This window comes from Felis catus, chromosome C1 (assembly GCF_018350175.1).
Source record: "Felis catus isolate Fca126 chromosome C1, F.catus_Fca126_mat1.0, whole genome shotgun sequence".
NCBI lineage: Eukaryota > Metazoa > Chordata > Mammalia > Carnivora > Felidae > Felis > Felis catus.
The window spans coordinates 35,248,500-35,272,758 of NC_058375.1; the positions used below are offsets into that span (position 1 = coordinate 35,248,500).

Sequence of the window (24,259 nt, forward strand, 5' to 3'; positions counted from 1 at the left end):
TAGGGGATGAATCACTGGAATCTACTCCTGAAATCATTTTTGCACTATATGCTAACTTCGATGTAAATTAAAAAATAAAAAAATAAGTGCTAGCTAGCTAAGTGCATAAGGACAAAGATTTTTGTTTTAATACTGTATCCATAACGTCTGGAACATATGGTAAGCACACAATTCATATTTTTAAATGAATGAATACACTGCATCTCCTACCGCTCCAACTACACTGACCTTTATTTCTTGAATATACCAGGGCTTTTTTTTAAATAACAGCTTTATGGAGATACAATCCACATACTATAAAAGTCACCCTTTTAAAATTCACATACTATGAATTCAATGGTTTTGGTATATTGATTTAATCGGGCAACCATCACCACTGATTCCAGAACATTATTTCTTTTTTTTTTTTTTAAATGTTTCTTTTTGAGAGAGCGCGCAGCATGTGCACAAGTGGGGGAGGGACAGACAGCGAGGGAGACAGGATCTGAAGCAGGCTCCACGCTGACAGCAAAGAGCCTGATGCAGGGCTCAAACTCAGAAACGTGAGATCATGACCTGAGCCAAAGTTGGACGCTTAACCAACTGAACCACCCAGGTGCCCCAATTCAAGAACATTTTCACCCAAAAAGAAACCCAATACGCATTAGCAGTCATCCCCCAATCTCCTCTTCCCCCAGCCCCTGGCAACCACTAATCTACTTTCTCTATGGACTTGCTATTCTGGACATTTCATATAAATGGAATCATACAATATGAGGTCTTAGCATTTAAGATCCATGTTGGGGTGCCTGACTGGCTCAGTTGGTAGAGTATGTGACTCTTGATCGCAGGGTCCTGAGTTCAAGTCCCATGTATGGTGTACAGATTACTTGGAAAAATTAAATCATGAAATAAGATCCATCAAGTCCTCTATAACTTTCTTCATTTTTGCACTGTTACTTTTAACACATTAAAAAACAATTTTTTTTACATTTATTTATTTTTGAGAGACAGTGTGAACAGGGGAGGGGCAGAGAGAGAGGGAGACACAGAATCTGAAGCAGGCTCCAGGCTCTGAGCTGTCAGCAGAGAGCCCATGCGGGGCTCGAACCCATGAACCATGAGATCATGACCTGAGCTGAAGTCGGATGCTTAACCAACTGAGCCACCCAGGTGCCGCCTTTTTTAATTTTTTATTTTAATTTAAATCTAAGGTAACATATAGTGTAATAATAATTTCTCTCCCTGCCCCTCCTGGAATTCTCCCTCCCTCTCTCTCTGCTCCTCGCTCACTTGCGCTCTCCTCCCAGAAATTAAAAAAAAAAAAAAAAAAAAAAAAAAAAAAGGTGGTGAGAGTTAATGTCCTTGTCTTGTTCCTGATCATTAAGTTTGGTTCTACCTATGGGTTTTTATAGATGGTCTTTCTCACGTGGAAGAAGTTCAATTCTGTTTCTAGTTTAAGTATTTTTATCATGAAAGGCATTAGATTTTGTCAAATGCTTTTTTTGTGTGTTTTGAAGTGACCATGTTTTTTTCCCATTTATTTTATTTACTTTTTAAGTTTATTTATTTATTTTGAGAGAGAGAGCACGCACAAGCGGGGGAGGGGCAGAGAGAACTAGAGACAGAATCCCAAGCAGGCTCAGTGCCATCAGCACATAGCCTAATATGGGGCAACTTCACAAACTGTGAGATCACGACCCGAGCAGAAATCAAAAGTAGGGTGCTTGGGGCACGTGGGTGGCTCAGCCAGTTAAGCATCAGACTCTTGGTTTTGGCTCCAGTCATGATCTCAGGGTTCATGACCTGAGAGGCCCCAAGTTGGGCCCTGTGCTGGCAGTGCAGAGCCTGCTTGGGATTCTCTCTCTCTCTCTCTCTCTCTCTCTCTCTCTCTCTCTCTCTCTCTGCCCCTCCCGCATTCAGCCTTGCTCTCTCTCAAAATAAATAAATAAATATATATATAAAAAAAAAAGTAAGATCTTTACCTGACTGAGCCACCGAGGCACCCCTTGATTGTTGTTTTTTTAAAGTAAGCTCTACCCCCAACATGGGGCTTGAACTCATAACCCAGAGATCAAGAGTCACATGCTCTACTGACTGAACCAGCCAGGCACCCCAAGCATTGTTACTTTAGAAAGCAGCAGGCTCAGAAAAGTCCTCCCACGTGTGTTTGTACATGGAGGTGAGATTTTGAGCAGAGACAATGAGAGAATCCCTTCAAAGGGCTGTGATAGGATTGGGAGCAGAGTGTAAAGGACTCCTTTAGGCAATTTACTCCTTTAAATACTGCCCTTTGATCCGTTTCCCCTCCAGCCACCAGCCAGTCTCCTCTCTTATTATTTTTTAAAAATTTCATTGCTGTGGGGAGGGATGCCTGGGTGGCTCAGGTCATGATCTCGAGGTTTGTGAGTTCAAGCCCCACATCGGGCTCTGTATTGACAGCTCAGAGCCTGGAACCTGCTTTGGATTCTGTTTCTCCCTTTCTCTCTGCCCTTCACCTGCTTGCTCGCTCGCTCTTTCTCTCTCTCAAAAATAAAACATTAAAAATTAAAAAAAAAAGGTTTTCAAGTTACTAAATCCAAGAATCCCTTTTTAGACCTTCACTACCCTTTACAGTAGCATTAGACCATGATATACTATGCTAGCTTTCTTCCTGTCAGTCTAACTGCTCCTTGTCTCCTCTGCCAGTTTTTCTTTACCTGGCCTTAAATGTTCATATTCCTCAAGCCTTGGACCTAGAACATTTTCCTGTATTTCTTTATGCTAAGGGTTGGCACATCACAGTATGCTGATTGAGCCCGTGCGCCAAGAGTTGTTGTTACGTTTTTTTTTTTATATGAAATTTATTGACAAATTGGTTTCCATACAACACCCAGTGCTCATCCCAAAAGGTGCCCTCCTCAATACCCATCACCCACCCTCTCCTCCCTCCCACCCCCCAATGTTGTTACGTTTTTAAATGTTTGTAAAAAATCAAAAGCGTAATGGTTCATGAGAGATGAATCTCAGTATCGTTAAGTCTTGGAACACTGCCACACACATTTGTTTACTATTGTCTAGGATTACTCTCACACCACACTAGCGAAGTCGAGTAGTTGTGACACAGACTCTGTATCTCACAAGCCTAAAGTATTTATTTAGTACATTTTACAAGAGAAGTGTGCTTTATGCTCTCTCCCTAGATGCCATTCATTCTGGAAACTTTAATTACATTTGCATAGTAATGATTCCCAAAGTAACATCTTCTGTCCAAATTTCTTCCATAAGGATGACCAAGACATGAACATCCAGCTGCCGTCATTCCCCCTTAGAGGTCACCAAGATCTCAAAATGAACATGACCAGAACCGCTCCCTTAGTTTACCCCATCTCAGTAAAAGGCACCGATTTTCATCCAACTCATCAAGTGAGGAATTAGTAATCCTCGACACACACCCCTTTCCCTAACCCCCACCCCCCAAGTCCAATGTATCACCAAACCCTTCAGAATCAAACCTAAGTCCACCACTCGTTTCCCTCCCTGCTGCCTTCCACCTTTTCCCATCGCAGCTACGCCCAGCTTCTAAAACGAGTCTTTTCAAAGCGTAAAGCCAGGTGACTCCACCTCGGATGTACCCTAAAGTCCTCAACCTCTAGCGAGCGGCAGCAAACGCGGGTCCAGCGCTGTCCACGAGTTAGGAGCGCAGAGGCCCCTCTCGCAGCAGGAGGTCCGCGGTACTGTCGCAGAAACGTCAGTGACGTCGCACTCAGACTCCGGGATCCTCACAGCGGCGCGCAGAAATCACGTTAAAGGGGCGGGACTGCGTTTTACAAACCGGACCGTGAGGCTTTGCGTTTTCCCTTTCTCAGCCAGCGCCGAGAGTGATGGGTGAGTGTCGCTCTGCTTCGGGGCCCGGGAAGGGGGACGAGCTCGATCCGGCGCCATCCTGCCTCGCGGTCAAGTCAGGAGTGCGGGCGCCCCGACCCCTAGCACGGAGCAGCCACGAGGAGGGTGGTGCTCGGGTTCTGGCCGCCGAGGCCCCCTCCAGGGGCTGTAGGAGCTTGGGGTTGCAGGCATACCAACATGGCTGCCATGGGACGGAGCCCGGGCTGGGCCGCATGTGGATGATGACACCTTGATAATGCTGTAAACTCCCGAGTGCGCAGTGGGGGAACCAACCTTGGAGAGCTGAGCGTGCGGCCCGTCCGGCGCGGGGGTTTGGGGCTTGCGAGGTGCCGGCCCGAGGCCCAATGGCTAACGCTTCCGTCCCCGCTCCGGCATGTAGGCATCTCTCGGGACAACTGGCACAAGCGCCGCAAGACCGGGGGCAAGAGAAAGCCCTACCACAAGAAGCGGAAGTATGAGCTGGGACGCCCCGCTGCCAACACTAAGGTGCGTGCGGGGCGTTCGCGTCCCCCTAGTCTCCGGCGTGGTCTGGCCTCTGCTTGTGGTGGTTGAATCTTTGCAGGGCTCTGTGATCTGTCTAGGGGACTGGGCGGGCTCCTCACCTTTACCTGTTGGTTGAGACTAAAGAGATTGCATGGAGACAGATGCTGTGTACTAGGACTTAAAGGGCACTTGGAGGGGATGGGCTCCTCAAATGATAGTCAGAAACCTAGTATTTTTGTTGAATAGAGACTTAGTTTTCAGTGTTTGGAGTTAGGTTTTTCCTCTTGGAGGTAACTAGAGTGATGAAAAAGTATCCTTAGGCGTGGTTGTGGCCGTCTTGGTCACCTGTGTGCCACTTGCCAATGCTAGGACTTGTCATAGTTACACTGACTGTGTTGCCTCCGTCCAGCCTGGGTACCCTTCCCTTTGTTGTCTTGCTCTCTTGGATAACCTAGTTCCTGTCTCCTTGTGTTTTCCAGATTGGCCCCCGCCGTATACACACAGTCCGGGTTCGGGGAGGCAATAAGAAGTACCGTGCCTTGAGGCTGGACGTGGGGAACTTCTCCTGGGGCTCTGAGTGTGAGTGAGGCCCTCTAGGAGCGGGCGGGAACTCAATCCCTAAAATTTCCTAAGCTTCAGTAGGTACTTTTTAACAGGAAGTCCTTGGCCTCCATCAAGATACTGAAGTTTCTCTTTGTTTGAAAGATCTTAAGGTTGTGGTAGCTGGAGAATTCCCTCTATCCTGTTTTGTCTCTTAAGTCCTATAGCCTCAGGGATTGGGGCTGAATCTAGACATTATTAATGTGTGGTTGCCAGCCATCTCTGGAAAGGTGGCTTTGTGGAAGATGAGCTGACACCCTGTGGCTGGGTAGCGGCTTAGAGTTCCCTTTTCCTTAGGCACTATGGGGTAGGATGTGCAGGGAACAACAAAGCCAGTTGTTTACAGGACTTGATTCTGAATTTCTCCTGTGAGCAGGTTGTACGCGCAAAACAAGGATTATTGATGTTGTCTACAATGCATCCAACAACGAACTGGTCCGCACCAAGACCTTGGTGAAGAACTGTATCGTGCTCATTGACAGCACACCGTACCGGCAGTGGTACGAGTCCCACTATGCACTGCCCCTGGGCCGCAAGAAGGGGGCCAAGCTGGTGCGTTTTTGGGGTGCCAACTTCCCTGTTGGGCGGGGGAGGCCAGCCTCATTGCAGCCTTCTTATGATGAAAACTGCGTCCAGTTCTGCTGCTGAAGGGAAAGAGATGAAAGCTTTTAGTGCTGAGGAAGGCAGCAGGGATTGGGATGTACTGGGCCCAAAGCTGTGAGGACATTCCTTCCCTGAGCCAGTGCTTGGGGAGCTCCAGCTAAGTCATCTGTCTCCTTTATTTAGACTCCCGAGGAGGAAGAGATTTTAAACAAAAAACGATCAAAGAAAATTCAGAAGAAATATGATGAGAGGAAAAAGAATGCCAAAATAAGCAGTCTTCTGGAGGAGCAGTTCCAGCAGGGCAAACTTCTTGGTGAGATGGCTGTTGCCTCGGGGGAGGGGGTGTCCGGATAACTGTATATCCTCTGTATTTTATTCTTGCCTCTTTTGTTCTTTTTACTGGCCAGCCTTGTGGTAGAGGCTTTACCAGGAGAGTTAAATGATAACAGAATACAAGCAAAACTCAGAACGTGTGGTCATCCCATTAGTATGAAGCTCAAATGGGAAATAGTGGGCAGGAGTCCATAGGCCTAAATTTGCCCTCTGCCTCTAACTCCCAGAAGTATTTTGAGAAGTCCATGCATGTGTGGGCTGAGGGGGCTGTCTCAGTGATGAAAACTTTGTCCAGTTCTGCTACTGACTTTTAAATGACGATGAAGTCTTATCTGAGGAGACAGTGGGCTTCAAGCTTGCCCTCACCACCACCACCACCACCACCACCACCCCCCCAGGATACCTAAACCAACATGGACTTCTAAGGCATACCTAGGTTTGGATAGGGCCACATTGTCATTTTGCTAATGAATGCATACTCTCTTGCAGCATGCATCGCTTCAAGACCAGGCCAGTGTGGCCGAGCAGATGGCTATGTACTGGAGGGCAAGGAGCTAGAGTTCTATCTGAGGAAAATCAAAGCCCGGAAAGGCAAATAAATCTTCCTCCTTCCTATCTTCGGTCATGTAATAAAAGGTGTTTATTCTGCCCTGTATTCGTGTGTCAATATCTGATTGCTTGGGAAACCGTAGAGTGCCCCAGCTCACTCTGCCTGAAGGCCAACCTTAGGTGTGGGCTATGTCGGTAACGGGGAGCATTTCTCACCCCCCAAAGGCTAGCGTTTAGTGGGAACAGGGATGTGGCATGCAGGCCAAGCAGAAACAGTATAAGGGAGGTATCTCAGCACTGGGCCCCCAATATTACTGTGTTGACCATGACTGGTACCTGAAACCATGCTGCCTCTGTAAATTTGGCTCTTTTAGAGGTCCTGTACCCTTTCCCTATGTGCACCTTGGTCTTAAGGTTTTAGCTTGGAAGTTTTCAGCCTGGGTTTGTGAATAGCCTATAAACCTGGAAATTGTATTCCAAATTTCTTTTGTACATTGTTGAGGAAGTTGAGCACACTTATGTATCCGTATCTTTCAGTTTTTTAATGTCTTTCTGAAGTTAATTTTCTTTTGAAACCTAATCCCCCTTCCCCTTACTAAAGTGTGCAAGATAACCAGTGGTTTCTGCATTGCTAAATCTGCAAAGTTCAGTTCTTTGTCTCCAGCTTGGCTGTACATTGTCTGTTGTAGGTATTGAATGTGGTTTATGATGCATTTTTTTTTTAATGTTTATTTTGAGAGCAGAGGAGGGGCAGAGAGAATCCCAGGCAGGCTCCATGCTCAGTGCGGACCTGACTCAGGGCTCCATCTCATGACCACCAAGATCACCTGAGCCTATATCAAGAGTTGGGCACTCAACTGGCTCAAGCCACCCAGGTGCCCCATATGATGCATTTTTCTAACTTTAACCCAAACCTACTTAACACCTGCATTTGTATATCATAATTGGACTCTCAAAGGTGAACATGTTAAAAATGGATAACATTCTTCAGCTTTTCCTTTTCAAATAGTTTCTCAGCTATTTGATTATAGCAAACAGTTGTCTTTATACAGCTGCTTAAATCAAAATCTTGGGTCATTCTGACCCTTATATGCTAACATCTAATAATCCCAGGTCTTAATTGCTTCAACCTTTATTTTTATTTATTATTTTATTTTATTTTTTTTTTTTCAACGTTTATTTTTGGGACAGAGAGACAGAGCATGAACGGGGGAGGGGCAGAGAGAGAGGGAGACACAGAATCAGAAACAGGCCCCAGGGTCTGAGCCATCAGCCCAGAGCCTGACGCGGGGCTCGAACTCACGGACCGCGAGATTGTGACCTGGCTGAAGTCGGACGCTTAACCGACTGCGCCACCCAGGCGCCCCAATTGCTTCAACCTTTAAAACCATCCACCTTCCAGTCACTTTTTTATAAGTAGCACTCAATGCTTCTGTTGTCCCCAACACAATCCTAGCAATGTTGATAAGTTGTTTTTTTTTTTGTTTGTTTTAAATTTTTTAAGATTTATTTACTTTTGAGAGAGAGAGAGAGTGCAAGCAGGGGAGGGACAGAGAGAGGGAGACACAGAATCTGAAGCAGGCTCCAGGCTCTGAGCTATCCTATCAGTGCAGAGCCCGATACGGGGCTTGAACTCCTGAGCCGTGAAATCGTGACCTGAACCGAAGTTGGATGCTCAACGGACTGAGCCACCCAGGCGCCCCTGTTGATCAGTTTTAAGATCAGGTTTTTGGGGCATCTGGGTGGTTCAGTCAGTTAAGGGTCCTGACTCTTGGTTTCAGCTCAGGTCATAATCTTGGAGCTTCATGGGTTCAAGTCCTGCACTGGGGTCTGTGCTGGCAGTGCAGACCCTGCTTGGGATTCTCTCTGCCCTTCCCCCACTCATGCTCTCTCTGTCTCTCAAAATAAGCTTTAAAAAAAAAATCAGTTTTTGGGGGCCACCTGGGTGGTTCAGTCAGTTCATGAGATCAAGACATATGTAGGGCTCTGCGCAGAGCTAGCATAGGATTCTCATTCTGCTCATCCCTCGCGCATGCAGTCTGAACTTTATTTCTTTTGAGAAAGACTATGTGAGCAGTAGAGGAGCAGAGAGGAAGGGAGAGAGCATCCAAGCAGGCTCTGTGCTGTTAGCTCGGAGCCTGAAGACATAGGGCTCAAACTCAACGAATCTTGAGATCTTGACCAGAGCCAAAATTAAGAGTAGGATGCTGAACCAACTGAGCCACCCAGGCACCCCCTCTCAAACTTAAAAAAAATATATCAGGTTTTTGACAGGACAACTTACCATCTCAAAAGCCTAACCAAACACTATGGAACTCTACATGACCTGCTCCCTTTTTCTATAGTGCCTATGATCCTGGCCTTACTGAGTAAATAATGTATGTTCATTTGCTATTCTTTTGTTAGAAACAATTTCTTTCAAATACCCACATGGCTTACTCTCCAGGTCTTACTTAGACCCTCGTTTTTGCCCTCTCTGATCACATTTTTTTTTTTTTAACGTTTATTTATTTTTGAGACAGAGCATGAACGGGGGAGGGTCAGAGAGAGGAAGACACAGAATCCGAAGCAGGCTCCAGGCTCCAAGCTGTCAGCACAGAGCCCGACGCGGGGCTCGAACTCACGGACCACGAGATCATGACCTGAGCTGAAGTTGGCCGCTCAACTGATTGAGCCACCCAGGCGCCCCTGATCACCGTTTTTTAAGTTAGTCCCTTCAATGCTGTATCTTTTCCTCCTTTTTCTCCTTATCCCTTAGTTGGGCATAAATTTTGCTCATTTTGTCTTGTCCTACTAGAATATAATTCCGGGGAACAGGTATGTTTGTAGCCTGCTCTGTCTCCAGTACCTGGAAGTACAGGGCAACATAGCAAGCACTCCAGTGTGCTAAATTAATTTTTTATTAAAAATTTTTTTAATGTTTATTTTTGAGACCATGCGAGAGACCCTAGTGCAAGCAGCGGAGGGGCAGACAGGGAGACACAGAATCCGAAGCAGGCTCCAGGCTCTGAGCTGTCAGCCCAGAGCCCGATGTAGGGCTCAAACTCATGAACCGTGAGATCATGACCTGAGCCGAAGTCGGACTCAACCGACTGAGCCACTCAGGCGCCCCTAAATTAATTTTTTAAAAAACAAGATTTTATCGAAGTTGAAGTTGATGGAAAGTGTAAGTATGTAACTTTTAAGAGTTAAAGAAGTGAACACCCAACTGGTTCATTAGCTTGGCAAAATTGCAGACTTCTGTGAAGAGACAATAGGGAAAGATGACAGCCACCACTTTTGAGTACAAAAACTTCAGGACACAGATCAACCCAACCTTCTGAAACCTTACCGTTGCTCTGGGGACGCCTGTGCCCCACCTTTCCATCCAGTGATTATCTTCATGCAACACCTTAATTTTAGCTTTGTTGACAGAGAGGTATGAGTCAGGAATTGGTATGGGTCAGCAAAGCCACACTAAACACTTTGCCTTTATTTCCTAATTTGAGTTCCAAAAAACTATACTTCCCCTTCTACTTATAATTTATGAATAGAATCTTTTTTAAAAAGTCTTGGATCCAGGCAGTATTCATGTCCACAGCCTTCAGATGACCATTCTTGCTCTAAGCAAGGCTACTTCCTATTAACCCTGTGAAAAAAACTTAAATACCTTACGGGTGAATGGCTGTCCTGGGGGTGCTATTGTCTCCATACATTTGGAGACCTATGCTTAGGTATCCAGTAACCTATGGTCACCCAGCAGTACGAAAGTAGCAAAACCAGCATTATCTAGTCAGTCTACAATGCCAGAGCATGCACTCAACCTCTATACTCTTGTTTCTGCCCTCCTTTGACTTCTGTCCTCTGTAATTCTTTGATCTTAAGATTCAGTTTTAGCATTCACCAAGTTCTTTAATGGAGGCTGAATTTATAGGCCAGGAATCTTAGAGGAGCTCAGTTCAGGCAACTCCATCTAGTGTTGTTTGAGTCTGGTTTCCCCCCAGCACTGTAGGCCCACCACAGAGATGGAACCCCAGCTTCACCCCTTACATCGTCTCTTCTGTTGGTTGGTGGGTACAGAGAAGGATGTGGTACTCAGAAGTTCAAATGCCCAAGGTCTAGGCTGGGTAGTGTAAGACTGCCTTCAGGGGCGCCTGGGTGGCTCAGTCGGTTAAGCAGCCGACTTTGGCTCAGGTCATGATCTCGCGGTCCGTGGGTTCGAGCCCCGCGTCGGGCTCTGTGCTGACAGCTCGGAGCCTGGAGCCTGCTTCAGATTCTGTGTCTCCCTCTCTCTCTGACCCTCCCCCGTTCATGCTTTGTTTCTCTCTGTCTCAAAAAATAAATAAACGTTAAAAAAAATTAAAAAAAAAAAAAAAAAAAGACTGCCTTCACATATGAGTTCAATCAGCCTCCAGTACAGATTCCCAAGCCCTTCCATATCATCTTTATCTCACTATCCCACTGCACAGCAGGCCAATTTAGTTTTAAGCAACCATAACTGCACAAGTAATGATTATATTCTCATTGTAAACAAAAACAAAGAATATTATAGGAAAAGCAAAAGTCCCCCAGCACACACACTTTGATCCCTCTTCAGAGTAAGATTATCAAGATAAGGTATACCCTCAATATCTTTTTATGTCTCACACAAAGTGTAATGTTTGGACCAGCAGCAGCAACAGCACCTGGGAATTTACTAGAAATGCAACTTCTTGGGTTCCGTCCCAGATCTAATGAATCAGAAATGCTGGAAGGGGCACCCATAACTGTTCCGAACAGGCCCGTCAGTGACGCTGATGCTCCCTCAAGTTTGAGAACGGGCCCAGCTCCCCGGGAAATTAACAGTGCACCTGGGTTCTTGTCCTCTAGGCCTCGCACGTGTATCCTTCTAGCTACACCGTCCCCAAGCAAGCCATCCTACCTTCTCCCGCCAAAGTGGACGCATTCCCAGCCCTGACACTGGCCCCGCCATCTTTCTCTTTCAAGATCCGTCCCTAAACGCTCTGGCCCAGGGCACACAGCAAGTGTTCTTATGGCGTCCGAGGGCAGGACCAGCGCCGTCTGGAGGGCAGCTGGGGGCGGAAAGCGAGCAGAGGCAGGCAAGAGGGCCCGGCCCTGGCAGCCTTTTCTCAGGGCTCCCCGGCCTCGTCCCCTGACCCCACCGACGCCTCCTCAATGCGGTCCGCGGCCTCGGGGTCGCCGCCCTCCTCCGCTCGCAAGCGCAGTAGATGAGGGGTCCTGGGAGCTCCGCGTACGCGGCCAAAGGTCCGGAGGCTGATCGCGGGTGAGGGTGCTCCTGCGGCAAACAAGTGGCCGAGCAACGGGGTCTGCGCGGCCGGGAGCGGCCTAGCGGACCCTGGGGACGTGTCCACCTGCACGTTCTGCTCGGGGTCGTCGCTCACGCTGCGGACGGGAGGGAGGTCTGAGCGATCTTGGCGCCGAGCCGCCCTGGGACTGACTCTCCCGAGAGGGCGGGGAACAGGAAGGACCGATCCATTGGCGCCCCAGAGTGCCAGGTCAACCCCTGCCTCCACCAGCTGGGGTCACTCACCGAAGGTTGAAGGTGGAGCCCAGGAAGGAAGGCCGCAGAGCCTCTGCTGCCGTGGCCACCGTGTAAGGCGGCTGCGCTGAGTCTTCGTCCCAGTACAGGTCCTTCTCGGCGGGAGGCAGGTTCTGGTACATGTCGTCTACGGAGAGCAGGGACACCTGAGGCAGGCAGCAAGTCATAAGGATCCTCCTGTCCTCTCCACACTTAGGCGGAGAGCTGGCAAGGAGGGGAGCACAGGGAGTTGCCCCGGAACCGGGCGCACCTGTAAGTTGCGGTCTATGAGCTGGTTAGTCTCAAAGTCATCATCATCCTCCCCAAAGGGGTTGATAATCTGTTCGGCCACCTGCAGGTTGTAAGACAGTGTTTTCAGGGCTCAGAGCCCCATTCTGCATCCCCAAAGTTGAGGTGGACCCACGTGTCTACAGAACAAGCTGCTATGTGCCCACCTTGAGCCAGCCAGCATAGAAGAAGAACTGCAGCAGAGTGGTGAGAGGCACATACATGTCCAGGTCCCCCAGAGTAGACGCTGGCTCCTGGCCTGGCTCTAATGGCTCCCGAGGTTTGGCAGGCCCTGCCTCTGGCTCCACAAACTGGCGGCCGACCAGGGAGAGGGCAAAGTAGGAGTATACGGCTATGGTCACCACCTGGAGAAGGAAGCCGGGCCGAGTAAGACAGGGAAAAATGCCCTCCCCGCCCCTGAGGGCCAGTGAGGGACTCTGACAAGGAACTAAATGTGTAGCAAGGTGTGGCAGCATCAGAGGGGATGGGGTCCTATTAGTGGGGGTCCGGGGATGCTTTGAGGATGAGCCCTTAGTTGTTCGGTGTCTCACTGGACTGAACTGCCCCAGGGCAGGTGCCATCTCTAGTTCTCAGTGTCACACACAGCACAGGACATGCAGTAGGCACTGGGACTGGGGAGGTGAGAGGCAGTTACTTGGGTGTAGACGAGAGGTATGCTGATCCAGTCATAGTGGAATAGCATGCTGCACTTGGCCCGGTACTTGTTCAGCTCCTGGTGGAAGAGCAAGAAGAGGAAGTCAGTGGAGGTGAGGAAGGAAGAATGGGGAAAGAACTGGGAGCCCAACACAAACCAGGCCTAGAGGCCCAGTTGGCTGTTGGAGGTGTTACCAATGTGGGAGTGCTTGTGATGGGAAGCAGTTTAGCAATGTAGTTCCAAGCATGGACCCAGAGTGTATGAGTCCCAGCTCCACTAACTATCTGTGTGATTTCGGCAAGTTTCTTTTCCGTTCTGCCTCAGTTTTCTCACCTGTGAAAAAGGGATGCCGATAATGTCTCAAGGGTTGTTGTGATGGCTAATGAGTTAATGTACGTACAGTACTTCCAACAGTGTGCAGTACAAAGTTGGCACCACCTAAGTGCTCATTACTAAAATTATTGTTCTGGTTTGCAAAGCTAGGAGGAAGAGGATAAATGGGCCTGGTCTGAGCAGACTCACTTCGAGGAGCAGGCAGAGAGCAATGTCATCACGGATTCTCCCATCCCTCCGGGCCTGGGCCGCCAGGTTAGTAAACCAGACACATGGGATCCAGTACTTGTTGAAGTCGGATTTCAGGCTCTCAAACTTTTTCCTCTCTTCCTGGGACATGAAACCTGAGGGGATAAAGTGAGTGGGGCGCAGACTGAGCCCTTGTGCCTAGGACTTGCCCCTTGGGGGTCAGACCTCTCCTCCTAGGAGGCCCACCTTCAGGCTCTGGTGGGCTGTGCCAGGGCTCCCCAGCGTGGCACCTGCATCGGCCCGGCCGAGCCCCAGGGGCCCCTGTCCGCACCTGCATCCACCACGTGCTCCATAGTGGGGAAACGCTTGAGTACGCGGGTGCTGACTGAGCGCAGCACCAGCACAGATGCCAGGTTGGCATAGCGGATGAGGGTACGGCGCAGCAGGCGGCCATGCTGGTCTACGCCGTGCACGCTGGCCGAGATGACGCACATCAGCTGGTCTGGCAGCGGGATGCTTGTATACTGGGCCCACCATCGGTTCACCACCAGGGTCACGTAGAAACCTGGTCAGCCGCCCCAGAAGTGGGGACAGGAAGGGAAGAGGGAGTGTCTGGCAGTTAGCGTGCCCTGTCCCCCAGCTGGAGCGCCTGGTCCAGGCTAGGTTGAACTGAAGCAGGGGGAAGGACACATCTGGCTCCAGTGTCCTGCCTTGATGTCAGGGGAAGTGCCTCTTCCTAAAGCCTCTTCCTTGCTAAGCCAGGCCCGGAGGATGGAGGAGTGCAAACCTCTGGTAGAGAAGTGGTGGCTCAAGGCCACTAGTAGTAGTTAACTCTGAGCCCCTCTTCCCATGAAGGTGGGAAGGGGATGTCACCTCTCTGCAGCTCCCCTCCCCCCAGAGCGGGGGTTTGAAGCCAGCAGGTGTTTTGTCCCTTGTTTGTGGAGTGAGGGTCCAGCAAGTGATAGGCAGGGTCTAGCCCTCTGGAAATCCTGGACCCAGGATACAACTCCCATGTCTGCTGAGCCTGCTCTGGTTAACCTCTAGGCTGTGCTGTTGGGGTAATTCTGACTCTCAGCGCTATCAACTCAACCCAAAGGTCAGGGAAGATGGTAAGAAGGATACCAGGGAGAACTAGAGGGAGCCTTACCCAGTACAAAGGATAAGGGGATGAGATCTGCCGAACGATTACAGTATCGGGCCACCTGAGCATATACATGCCTCTGCTCCTGGGTCAGCAGCAACCTGGGTAAGGTCAGTTGTAAGACTGGGTTAGAGGGAAGTGGGCAGCCCTGTCCCCCACAGGCCAGCCCTGAGACCTCACCCTCACCGGTAAGTGATGCTGAGCAGAGCATACAGGGCGATGAAGAGGAGGAACTCTTTGTAGAGGAGCTTGTAGATGCTTCCCCTCCAACGGAGAAGCAAGCCAGAGAAGCCTCCGAAGCGAGCCTCCGCCACTTTGAGGGTGTATGAAACCGTCATGGTGCTGGGGGCCTGAGCAGGAGGTCACAAGAGCTGCCCCCAGAGTGTCCCTCTTTCCCAGCAAACCTTCTCCTTAGCTTTCCTTCTTATCACCAAGCTTAGTTCCCCGGGCAACCTCCCTTCGATTCTGGTCACATACATCCAGCCTTCACCCTGTGTCAGTAGTCATGGGGGAGGAAGCTGCAGAGCAGACAGAGCACATCCCCATCCCCTCCAGAACTCAGTGTACGTGGGTCAAGCCAGGATGGCATGGGCCTAGGGGAGCTGAGATCTATAACCTCTCCTGCAAGAGGCTTCCCTGGGATCCTCTTCCACTTGCAGGGCTAAAAGTAACCAGATCATAAACTGCTAAGGACAGGAGATCCAACTCTAGCCTAGACCCACAACTATCCCTTGGGGTCTTGTTGATAGCTGGTCTCCCGAGGCCCAAGGTACTGTCACCCCCCACTCCACACCTGCCTACCTGCTCTGAGCAGCAGCATGTGTTGAGGAAGGAGAACTGGGCTAGCCCCCACATGAAACACACTTAAATATCTGCCAGGCCCATAAAGCTTAACTGGACTGTGGTTATCATTGATGGATTGAGGCTGTCACCCAGCTTCTCCTGGTCCTGGGAACTAGATTTGTCCCCCTACTCCTGCAGGGCTGGGCTGGCCTTTGGGTGGCAGAAATGCCATCTGCACTGACCCCACAGCACACACAAATAACACCATGTCCTTGAAACCAGGATGACAGGGATTACTGTCCCACGCTCCAGGTGAGAAGACAGATGCATGATGATCAATTGTTACAACAGCTGCTGATCACAGAGCACTGACTGACAGGCACTGTGCCAAAGGCACTACTATATCATCCTCTCGTGGAATCCTCATCACAACCCCATGAGCCAGGACTCATCCCCATTTATAGATGAGGCTCCAAGAGGTAAATGTCTTGCCCAAGGTCATATAGCTGGGATGCATTGGAGGCAGGATTCAAAGCCTGAGTTGGTGGACTTTGTTGAGCTTGAAAATAAAACATCCAGTTATTTTACCAGCAAAATGGGTTTATTAAAAAAATAGAGGAATTGCAATTCAGGGCATGCAAGCTATAGCAAACCATAGGCAAGTCTAGAAAACAAAGAAAAGGAATGTTATTTCATAGAGAAAAAGGAGGATGTTGAGAGGGGCTACTTTGAACAAAAGTCCACTGGAGGCTGGTGATTTTTTTCTCATTGGCTGAGTTGTGGCATCTTCTCATTGGCTGGGCTGTTGCTATTCAAAGAAAAAGTCTTTCTCCCTCTTGCAGGGGTAGTAAGGTAGGTTCTGTGTTGTTGGAAAATGCAAGGTATGCTTCTTCCTTTTGGGGTCTGCAATTGAGGACAAATTGCTAGGGTGTGAGAACTACCCCCCTTCTGGCCTACAGACTATTTTATTTTATTTTATCTTATTTTATCTTATTTTTGAAGGGGGAGGGGCAGGGGAAGAAGGAGAGAGAGAATCTTAAGCAGGCTCTATGCTCAGTACGGAGCCCAGCTTGGGGCTTGGGGCTCGATCTCATGACTGTGAGAGCATGACCCGAAGCGAAATCAAGAGTCAGATGCTTGGGGCACCTGGGTGGCTCAGTCGGTTGAGCTTCCAACTTTGGCTCAGGTCATCAGGCTCACTGCTGTCAGTGCAGAGTCCATTTCAGATCCTTTGTCCCCCTCTCTCTGCCCCCCCACCCCGCCACTGCCCCGCTTACACTCTTTCAAAATAAACATAAAAAAAAAGAGAGAGAGAGAGTGATGCTTAACTGACTGAGTCACTCAGGTGCCCCCAGACTCTATTTTACATGGTTTTCCTGTATTCAGTTTCACAACCTCAAAGGCTGGAATTGGCCTACTTGGGCCTAAACAAGGGCTTGAGCCCAGGACCATAGTCCTGTGCACTGGCCACACTGCCAGGCTTCTAGTCCAGGCTCTGAGACTTGGCTTGACCATCCCCCATCCCTACCCCATAGAGTTGACAAGGCCACAGGCCTGGGACTCAGGCCTAGCGACGCAGACCTCCCTCAGCCCTGTGTCCAGCATCTTGACTCCTAAGGGTGCCTAGCATCCTGAGTGGCCATTTGTTTTTTGGTTTTGTTTTGTTTTGTTTATTTTTTTTAACGTTTATTTATTTTTGAGACAGAGAGAGACAGAGCATGAACGGGGGAGGGTCAGAGAGAGGGAGACACAGAATCTGAAACAGGCTCCAGGCTCTGAGCTGTCAGCACAGAGCCCGACGCGGGGCTCGAACTCACAGACCGCGAGATCATGACCTGAGCCGAAATCGGACGCTTAACCGACTGAGCCACCCAAGCGCCCCCTGAGTGGCCATTTGTACTTCTAGGCCTCAATTTCTTCATCTGTTAAACAAAGGAAATAATATTTGAGGCACCAGCTCAATTACCCACCCAGTGGTGAGGTCATCCACAAAAACCCAGGAGTGGTAGTCCCACTCTGACCTGTATTGAGAAGCTCCTTCCCCCACATTGTGAGCTGATTCTTACAAGCATTTCTGAAAGAGAGGAACATGGAGAGGTGATTAGGAGCACAAGCTTAGGAGTCAGACAAACCTGGGTTTGAATTCTAGTTCTCTGTAGCCTTGTAAGAGTTACCTAATCTCTCTGAACTTCTGTTTCCTCCTCTATAAAACAAGATCAATAACACCTTCCACATAGGGCAATTGGGATTATTCAAAAAAAACAATATCCAGAGCCTGGAGCACTGCAGGCATTGAGCCTGGGCTGCTATTACCATGAAAAGCCAAATCTGTTCTCTTTGGTTTCTACCTGTTAGTCCTCTGTTGTGTCCCAGAACCAGGCAATCCTTCAGAGATGAAGAGGCAGAGACGTTTCACCTGAAACCCTGCCAGCCTGTCCCCAAGCCAAACAGTGCCAGGTCCTGGCTTTTAAACTGGATATACAAGGCCTTTTGAGATGACCCCATCTCTGCTCCCATCACCAGCCTCTGGTCTAGCTCCTTTTCACTGCTTCTGCAAGGTCCAGCTCAGAGCATCCTCAGGGAAGCTGTCCATGATCTTCCCCAGATCACTCCCCAACGCACTCTAGGTTTCGTCTCTCAGCAGCAAATCACAGTGGGCTGTGTGACCTGTCTGCAGGGGTCATCTCCTTCCAGCCTGTGTGGCCCTTGAGGACAAGATTGTACCTTTTTTTTTTTTTTTTTTTAGTTTATATATTTTGAGAGAGAGAGTGCAAGCAGGGAGAGGGGCAGAGAGAGAGAGGGAGAGAGAGAATCCCAAGCAGGCTCTGCGCTGTCAGCTCAGAGCCCAACCTGGGGCTCAATCTCCAAATCAGTGATATCGTCACCTGAGCCACAATCAAGAGTCAGACACTTAACTGACTGAGGCACCCAGGCACCCAAGGACAGGATTGTATCTGATTCATCTTGATAGAGCTGGGGAGTCCTTGAGCCCAAGCAGGCTTTTCTTTTCTTTTCCTTTCTTTTCTTTATCTTTCTTTCTTTTTTTTTTTTTTTTTTTTTTTTTTTTTCATTTTTAACCTGAAAGACATCTGGCCTTCCTTCCCCTTTTTCTGTAAGAACCTTCCTGGATGAACAAGGTTTGGAAACCTACTCATGGCCAGAAGAGTTATGTTCTCTTTCCAGGGCCCAGGTGAGCCAGGTGAGATGTCAATATGAGGAAAGAACTGGACTCAGGCTGTGTGTGTGTGTGTGTGTGTGTGTGTGTGTGTGTGTCCCAGAGGTCTGGAATACCAAGGATCTTTCCCAGGGAGGGTGAGATACCAGCTCTGGGGACTCAGCCATCATGGCCATGCATCCCTTCCCAAGCTCTGATCTGGGGCTTTCCTAGAGCATTCTGAGCTTCATACCACTTAAAGAGTCTAGTTGTCTAGGCACCCAGGCCCTGGGACTGAAGGAACTCAGGCTCTGAGGTCCTGGGAGCTTCCGTCAATACTCCTTTAGGGCATCCCAGGCTGCTGCATTTCAATCATTGCCCTCATTCACTTCTGTGGCCCTCACCTTCCTGACTGTTACCAACACTCTGGATCACTGGGCTGTGAAATTTCCCACAGAGCCATGGATAAAGGTACAGGACTAGAAGACTTGCTCCAGGAAGGGGCAGTCCCCAATCCCCACCCAGCCCCTCCCTCCTGAGTCACCTTATCTCCCTTCCCAGCTGCTGACAAATCCCTTTGGTTTATGGTCCAGGAGAGGGAACCATTCCACCTGTAAATCATTTACTCCACCCATCTTTATCATTCCTCTAGTTCTTGCCTCTCATCCTCTTCTGGTCCTACCCACCAATGACCCTCTCCCCTCTTCACAGCCCAGAGTTGGATATATGGCTTGACAGTTTACAGCATGGAGTTTGGAGCCAGACTGCCCAGATTTTCAAATCTGAACTCCACTGTGAACTACCTTTGTGACCTTGAGCAAGCTGTTTTACCTTTCTGTGTTTAATTTCCCCATGGGGAAATAGGGATGATAATACCTTTCTCATAGAGTTGTGAATATCAAATGAATTAATATTTAGAAAGTGCTCAGAATAGCACATGGTAAGTATGAAACACTACTGTAGCTATTAGCATCTGTCTGGTTTGGCTTTAGCACTTCTACCTTTGCACCCACCAAAGACACCTGTGATCTTATTGCTTATTCCAACAGCCCCCTCCTAGTTCTAACCTTACTTGGCAGCTCTCATTCTTGAAAGACTCCCTTGATCTCTGTGACCTGACACTGTGAAGAGATTCTGACTCTGAGCTGCCAAGGGAGCAAGGAGTGTGGGACATGTGCTCAACTAGGGGCAGAGGAGCCTGACAGAATCCTCTGGGGGATGAGGACCCAGAGAATTCAGAAAAACCTCAGCTTGGGCAGAGGTTGTGAGAGTCTTGGGGGAAGGAGAAAGAGCACTAATAAGAGGGACATGGAGACATGGAGCAGTGTAGAAGGAGGACAGGTACAAGGACAGAGAACCAATGATCCCCAGAAAAGTCAGGCAATGGTGAATAGTGAAGTCAGACATCTTGGATTCAGATCTTAGTTCTACCCCTCGGTAGCTGTATATGACCTTGAGTAAGCAGCTTAACCCCTTGAGTCTCAGTTTCTTCATCTGGGAAATGGGGGTAATAATCACATGCATATCATAAGGCTACTGTGAGCAGTCCGTAACATAAATGCTTAGCCCAGTTCCTGGTGCATGGTAGGTGCATAAGATTTATTCATGGTAGCATATATTGCACTGAGGGAGGAGGCAGAGGAAACTTCCAGGCCTTTCAGTTACAACATCCAGCAGGATCTCCTCCTTGTGTGCTGGCCTCTGGAGGAGGGCTCAAAAACCTTGATAACCTCCGAGGGGGAGAAGACAGTGAAGAGTAACAGAATATGGCACCCAATATGCCACTTAGGCATATTGACTATTTTGAACTGTAGCTACATGCAAAACAGCAAGTGCAGGGAGAAGCTTTCTCTGAACTCCCCTTATCTTTCTAAAGATGGATCTCTACAAGGACTCAATGGGAATGAATCCCCTTCCTGGGAGTTTCTTCTTATATCACAGGAGAGGAGACTAGAAGTGTATACCATATCCAGACAAACTTTGTCACAAATGATCATATCTCCCAACCATTCTTCTAAGGACCCATTCAGTTTTTCCAGAAATCATTTACTCTTCCCCAAGAGGTCTATATTTCCCTTCCCTTTTCCCTATTAAGATGGTATTTAAGGGGCGCCTGGGTAGCTCAGTTGCTTAGGCATCTGACTTCAGCTCAGGTCATGACCTCACCGTTCCTTAGTCCGAGCCCTGTGTCAGGCTGTGTGCTGACAGCTCAGGTCCTGGAGCCTGCTTTGGATTCTGTGTCTCCCTCTCTCTCTGCCCCTCCCCTGCTCATGCTCTGTCTCTCTCAAAAATAAAAAAAAATAAAAAATAAAAACATTTTTAAAAAAAGATGGTATTTAAGCCTGAATTCTAAACAACATGAGAGACTTACTCATTTTTCCCTCAGTATCTCCCATTCTCCCCTGCATACATAAGTTATACATGTTAATAAACTTCTGTTTGTTTTTCTTTTGTTAATGTTTTTGTTGGAGAGTTTAATCTGAAGACTAAGATGGATGGAGGTAAAATTTTGACTCCTATACAAAGTCCTAACCCCAGTACCTTAGAATGTGACTGTATTTGGAGACTGAACCTTTCAAGAAGAAGTTAAATTAAAAGGAGGCTGTTAGGTGGGCCCTAATCTGATTTGAGAAGAAGAAGAGATTAGGTGTTTTTATGAGAAGAAGAGATTAGGACACACAGAAAAGAAGATCATGTCGATAAAGGGGATTAAGAGGTATAAATTTTCAGTTATTAAATATGTAAGTAACGCAGAAATGAAAAGTATAGCATAGGGAAATAGTCAATATTACAAAAATGTTGTATGGTGACACATGGTGACTACAGTTATGGTGGTGAGCACTGAGTAATGTGTAGAATTGGCAAATCCATATGTTGTATACCTGAAACTAATATAACATGTATGTCAATTATACTTAAGTTAAAAAAAAAAAAAGACTGGGGTGCCTGGCTGGTTCAGTCAGTAGAGCATTTGACTCTTGATCTCAGGGTTGTAAGTTCAAGCTCCAACTTGGCATGGAACCCACTAAAAAAAAAGGAAGAAGAAGAAGAAAGACTATTAAGTCAGAGGGAGAAGACTATCACCTACAAACTAAGAGAGAGTCCTCAGAAGAAATTGTTAAACAAAATCAACTGGGGCACCTACGTGTCTCAGTCGGTTAAGTGAACAACTCTTATTTCAGCTCAGGTTACGATTTCACAATTCCTGGGATCAAGCCCTACATTGGGCTCTGCACTAACAGCACAGAGTCTGCTTGGGATTCTCTCTGCCTCACTATCTGCCCCCCCCCCAACCCCCACCGTGTGCTCTTGCTCTCTCTCAAAATAAAAATTTTTTTAAATAATAAAAATTTTAAAATTCAACTAAGTAAATTTGAAGATCTAATTGACTTTATTAAACAAAGCATGAATCAGGCAGCATCCCATCTAGGAAGCTGAGGGGTCTTTGAGGAGTTGTACAAAATGGAAAGTTGTTATAGGAAGCAGTGTGGGGCAAGAAAGAAGCAAAAGAAAATAAAGAATTGTTTCTTGCAAGGTCACTTTCTCTTAGGAGGAAGAGCAGGGGGTCTTATCATGCAGATCACCTCATCTTTCTTTGGGAGATGGAGAGGGTCCTATGCAAGATTTATTGGCACCTATCAGAAAATTCCTGACAGGTTAAAATTTGTATTTTTGGGGGAGATTGAAACTGCAATTAGGTTAGGTATTAAGCTCTGGCTTAGCGACTTTGCCTGGCCCAAGTAACACCATTTGAGGTCTGTGGTTTTCTTTTTAAATTTTTTTTTTTTTCAACGTTTATTTATTTTTGGGACAGAGAGAGACAGAGCATGAACGGGGGATGGGCAGAGAGAGAGGGAGACACAGAATCGGAAACAGGCTCCAGGCTCTGAGCCATCAGCCCAGAGCCTGACGCGGGGCTCGAACTCACGGACCGCGAGATCGTGACCTGGCTGAAGTCGGACGCTTAACCGACTACGCCACCCAGGCGCCCCTGTGGTTTTCTTTTTAACAGAATCAGCCTGTCAATACCTTGAACTTGGACCTCCAGCCTCCAGAATTATGAGAAAATAAATTTCTATTGGTTAAGCCACCTAGTGTGTAGTATTTTTTTTTATGGCAACCCTACCAAACTAGTACAAAGACATTTTACTTTATTTTCCAAATATAAAATTGCAAAATCAAATATGCCTTTTCAAACTACACATGCTTCAGCTCCATTTTCCCCACAGATCTGTCCTTTCTGGCCCACTGCCACCATCTCCCCACTGGAAAATTGTCAACTTGTAGGATAAAAGTCAAACTCCTGAGTATGGTACTTAAGGCCCACCCCTCACCCCTCACTCCCCCTGAGAGTAACTAGAAATTCTCCACATTTCAGGATGTTTGGTTTCTTCCATCAGTGGCCATGAAGGGCGAGGGTAGAGAAGTAGGACTTTGTGGGCCTGATGAAGGATTGGGTGGGCTGGTGACATGGAAGGAGGATGAAATGGAGATGACACTAAGGGTAAGGAGACCAGCAAGATGCTGTGGCAATAATCCGAACCAGAGACTGCAACTCAGATTAGGCTGTGAGGGGAACATGGGAAGTGGGTACTTTTCAGAGATTTTTATCTTTGGGGAGATAAAACTGACAGGAACTGGGTACGCAGTAAGTATTTATTGACTTTCCTGGCTACTCTTTCTAAAGCAAGCTCTTTGATTACTTTTCTGTTTACCTCCTTCATAACTTTTCAAAGCCTGCGATTACCTTGTTGGCATACTTGCCAATTGTCTGTTTCCATCAAGCAGAATGTAAACTAAATGAGGGCTGCAACCTTGACCAGTCTTATTCATCCAAGTGCTTGGCACTTAGCAGTTGCTCTCAATAAATCTTTGAGGATTGAATGGCTTAATAATTGACTGAATAGTACAGAGTGAGGGCAGAGAAATGAGAGGGAAAGGCCAGGGGAAGCCTGTGAAACTGGAACAAATACTCGAGAGGGGTTAAGACCCCACCTCTCTCTGTCTCTGGCCCTGGAAAGGGCAGGCATGAACTAGGGGTCCAGCAGTCCAGTTGGCTCCAGAACCACCTGCCCAATTGTCCATAGCTAGATTTGAGAAAATCCAATTCTCATTCTTCACTTTCTGGCCTCTGGCTGCTGACTCCAGGCAGTGGGAGTTTTCAGGGAAGGGTAATAGGGGACCCTACCAGAACTGGAGACCTGTTCCTCAAGAATGTGTAAGAGAGGGTAGCCTGGTTGGCTCAGTCGGTTAGCGTGGGACTTCGGCTCAGGTCATGATCTCACAGTTCATGAGTTCGAGCCCCACATTGGGCTCTCTACTGTCAGCGCAGAGCCCGCATTGTATCCTCTGTCCCCCTCTCTCTCTGCCCCTCCCAGCTTGTGCGCGGGCGCCCTCTCTTTCTCAAAAATAAACATTAAAAAAAAAAAAAAAAGAATGTGGAAGAGGGTTGTAGAAGATGCGGCCTGGCACATAATAAAAACCTTGAATGCCGGTCTCTGTTTGACCACAAAACTTGGCGTGGCAGTCTCCTACCCACCCCTCCCCGTCCCAAGCCAGGCTCCGGAGTGTGCAATTCTTCCCAAGCCCTAAAGGGGGTGGCACCGGGCTGCGCCCGCGGGCTCTGGCCGAGGGCAAGGGACCAGCGGAAGGGCTCGCGCCCTTAAAGGGGAATTTTGGTGACTCCCGCTGGCGAAAGCGAGCGCCGCCCCTGCCTCTCCCTTCCCGCCAGGATTGCTTGTCCATCTAGTTGCCTGGCGGAGACTC

General features: G+C 48.2%; 2 protein-coding genes and 4 non-coding genes across 6 annotated transcripts; 5 read left to right on the forward strand and 1 right to left on the reverse strand.

The window, feature by feature from the left end:
• Positions 1-3,701: 3,701 nt before the first annotated feature.
• Positions 3,702-6,538, forward strand: RPS8 (ribosomal protein S8). Its single transcript, XM_003990022.4, has 6 exons — positions 3,702-3,846; positions 4,244-4,350; positions 4,827-4,926; positions 5,324-5,499; positions 5,734-5,863; positions 6,373-6,538. Exons 1-6 carry the CDS (start codon positions 3,843-3,845, stop codon positions 6,480-6,482), a joined length of 627 nt encoding a protein of 208 aa, XP_003990071.1. The 5' UTR covers positions 3,702-3,842; the 3' UTR covers positions 6,483-6,538.
• On the forward strand, positions 4,078-4,157 carry LOC111562137. Its single transcript, XR_002745181.1, has one exon. It is a non-coding gene; the product is annotated as a small nucleolar RNA SNORD55/SNORD39 (small nucleolar RNA).
• Positions 4,640-4,743, forward strand: LOC111562147. The gene has a single exon (XR_002745191.2). It is a non-coding gene; the product is annotated as a small nucleolar RNA SNORD46 (small nucleolar RNA).
• LOC111562145 lies at positions 5,560-5,629 on the forward strand. Its single transcript, XR_002745189.1, has one exon. It is a non-coding gene; the product is annotated as a small nucleolar RNA SNORD38 (small nucleolar RNA).
• LOC111562144 lies at positions 6,154-6,224 on the forward strand. Its single transcript, XR_002745188.1, has one exon. It is a non-coding gene; the product is annotated as a small nucleolar RNA SNORD38 (small nucleolar RNA).
• Positions 6,539-10,799: 4,261 nt separating the features above from the next.
• BEST4 (bestrophin 4) lies at positions 10,800-15,261 on the reverse strand. The gene is made up of 9 exons (XM_023260048.2): positions 14,743-15,261; positions 14,563-14,657; positions 13,747-13,980; positions 13,416-13,570; positions 12,894-12,971; positions 12,406-12,603; positions 12,222-12,302; positions 11,963-12,117; positions 10,800-11,814 (listed from the first exon to the last, which is right to left on the reverse strand). Exons 1-9 carry the CDS (start codon positions 14,892-14,894, stop codon positions 11,541-11,543), a joined length of 1,422 nt encoding a protein of 473 aa, XP_023115816.1. The 5' UTR covers positions 14,895-15,261; the 3' UTR covers positions 10,800-11,540.
• Between the last annotated feature and the right edge of the window lie 8,998 nt (positions 15,262-24,259).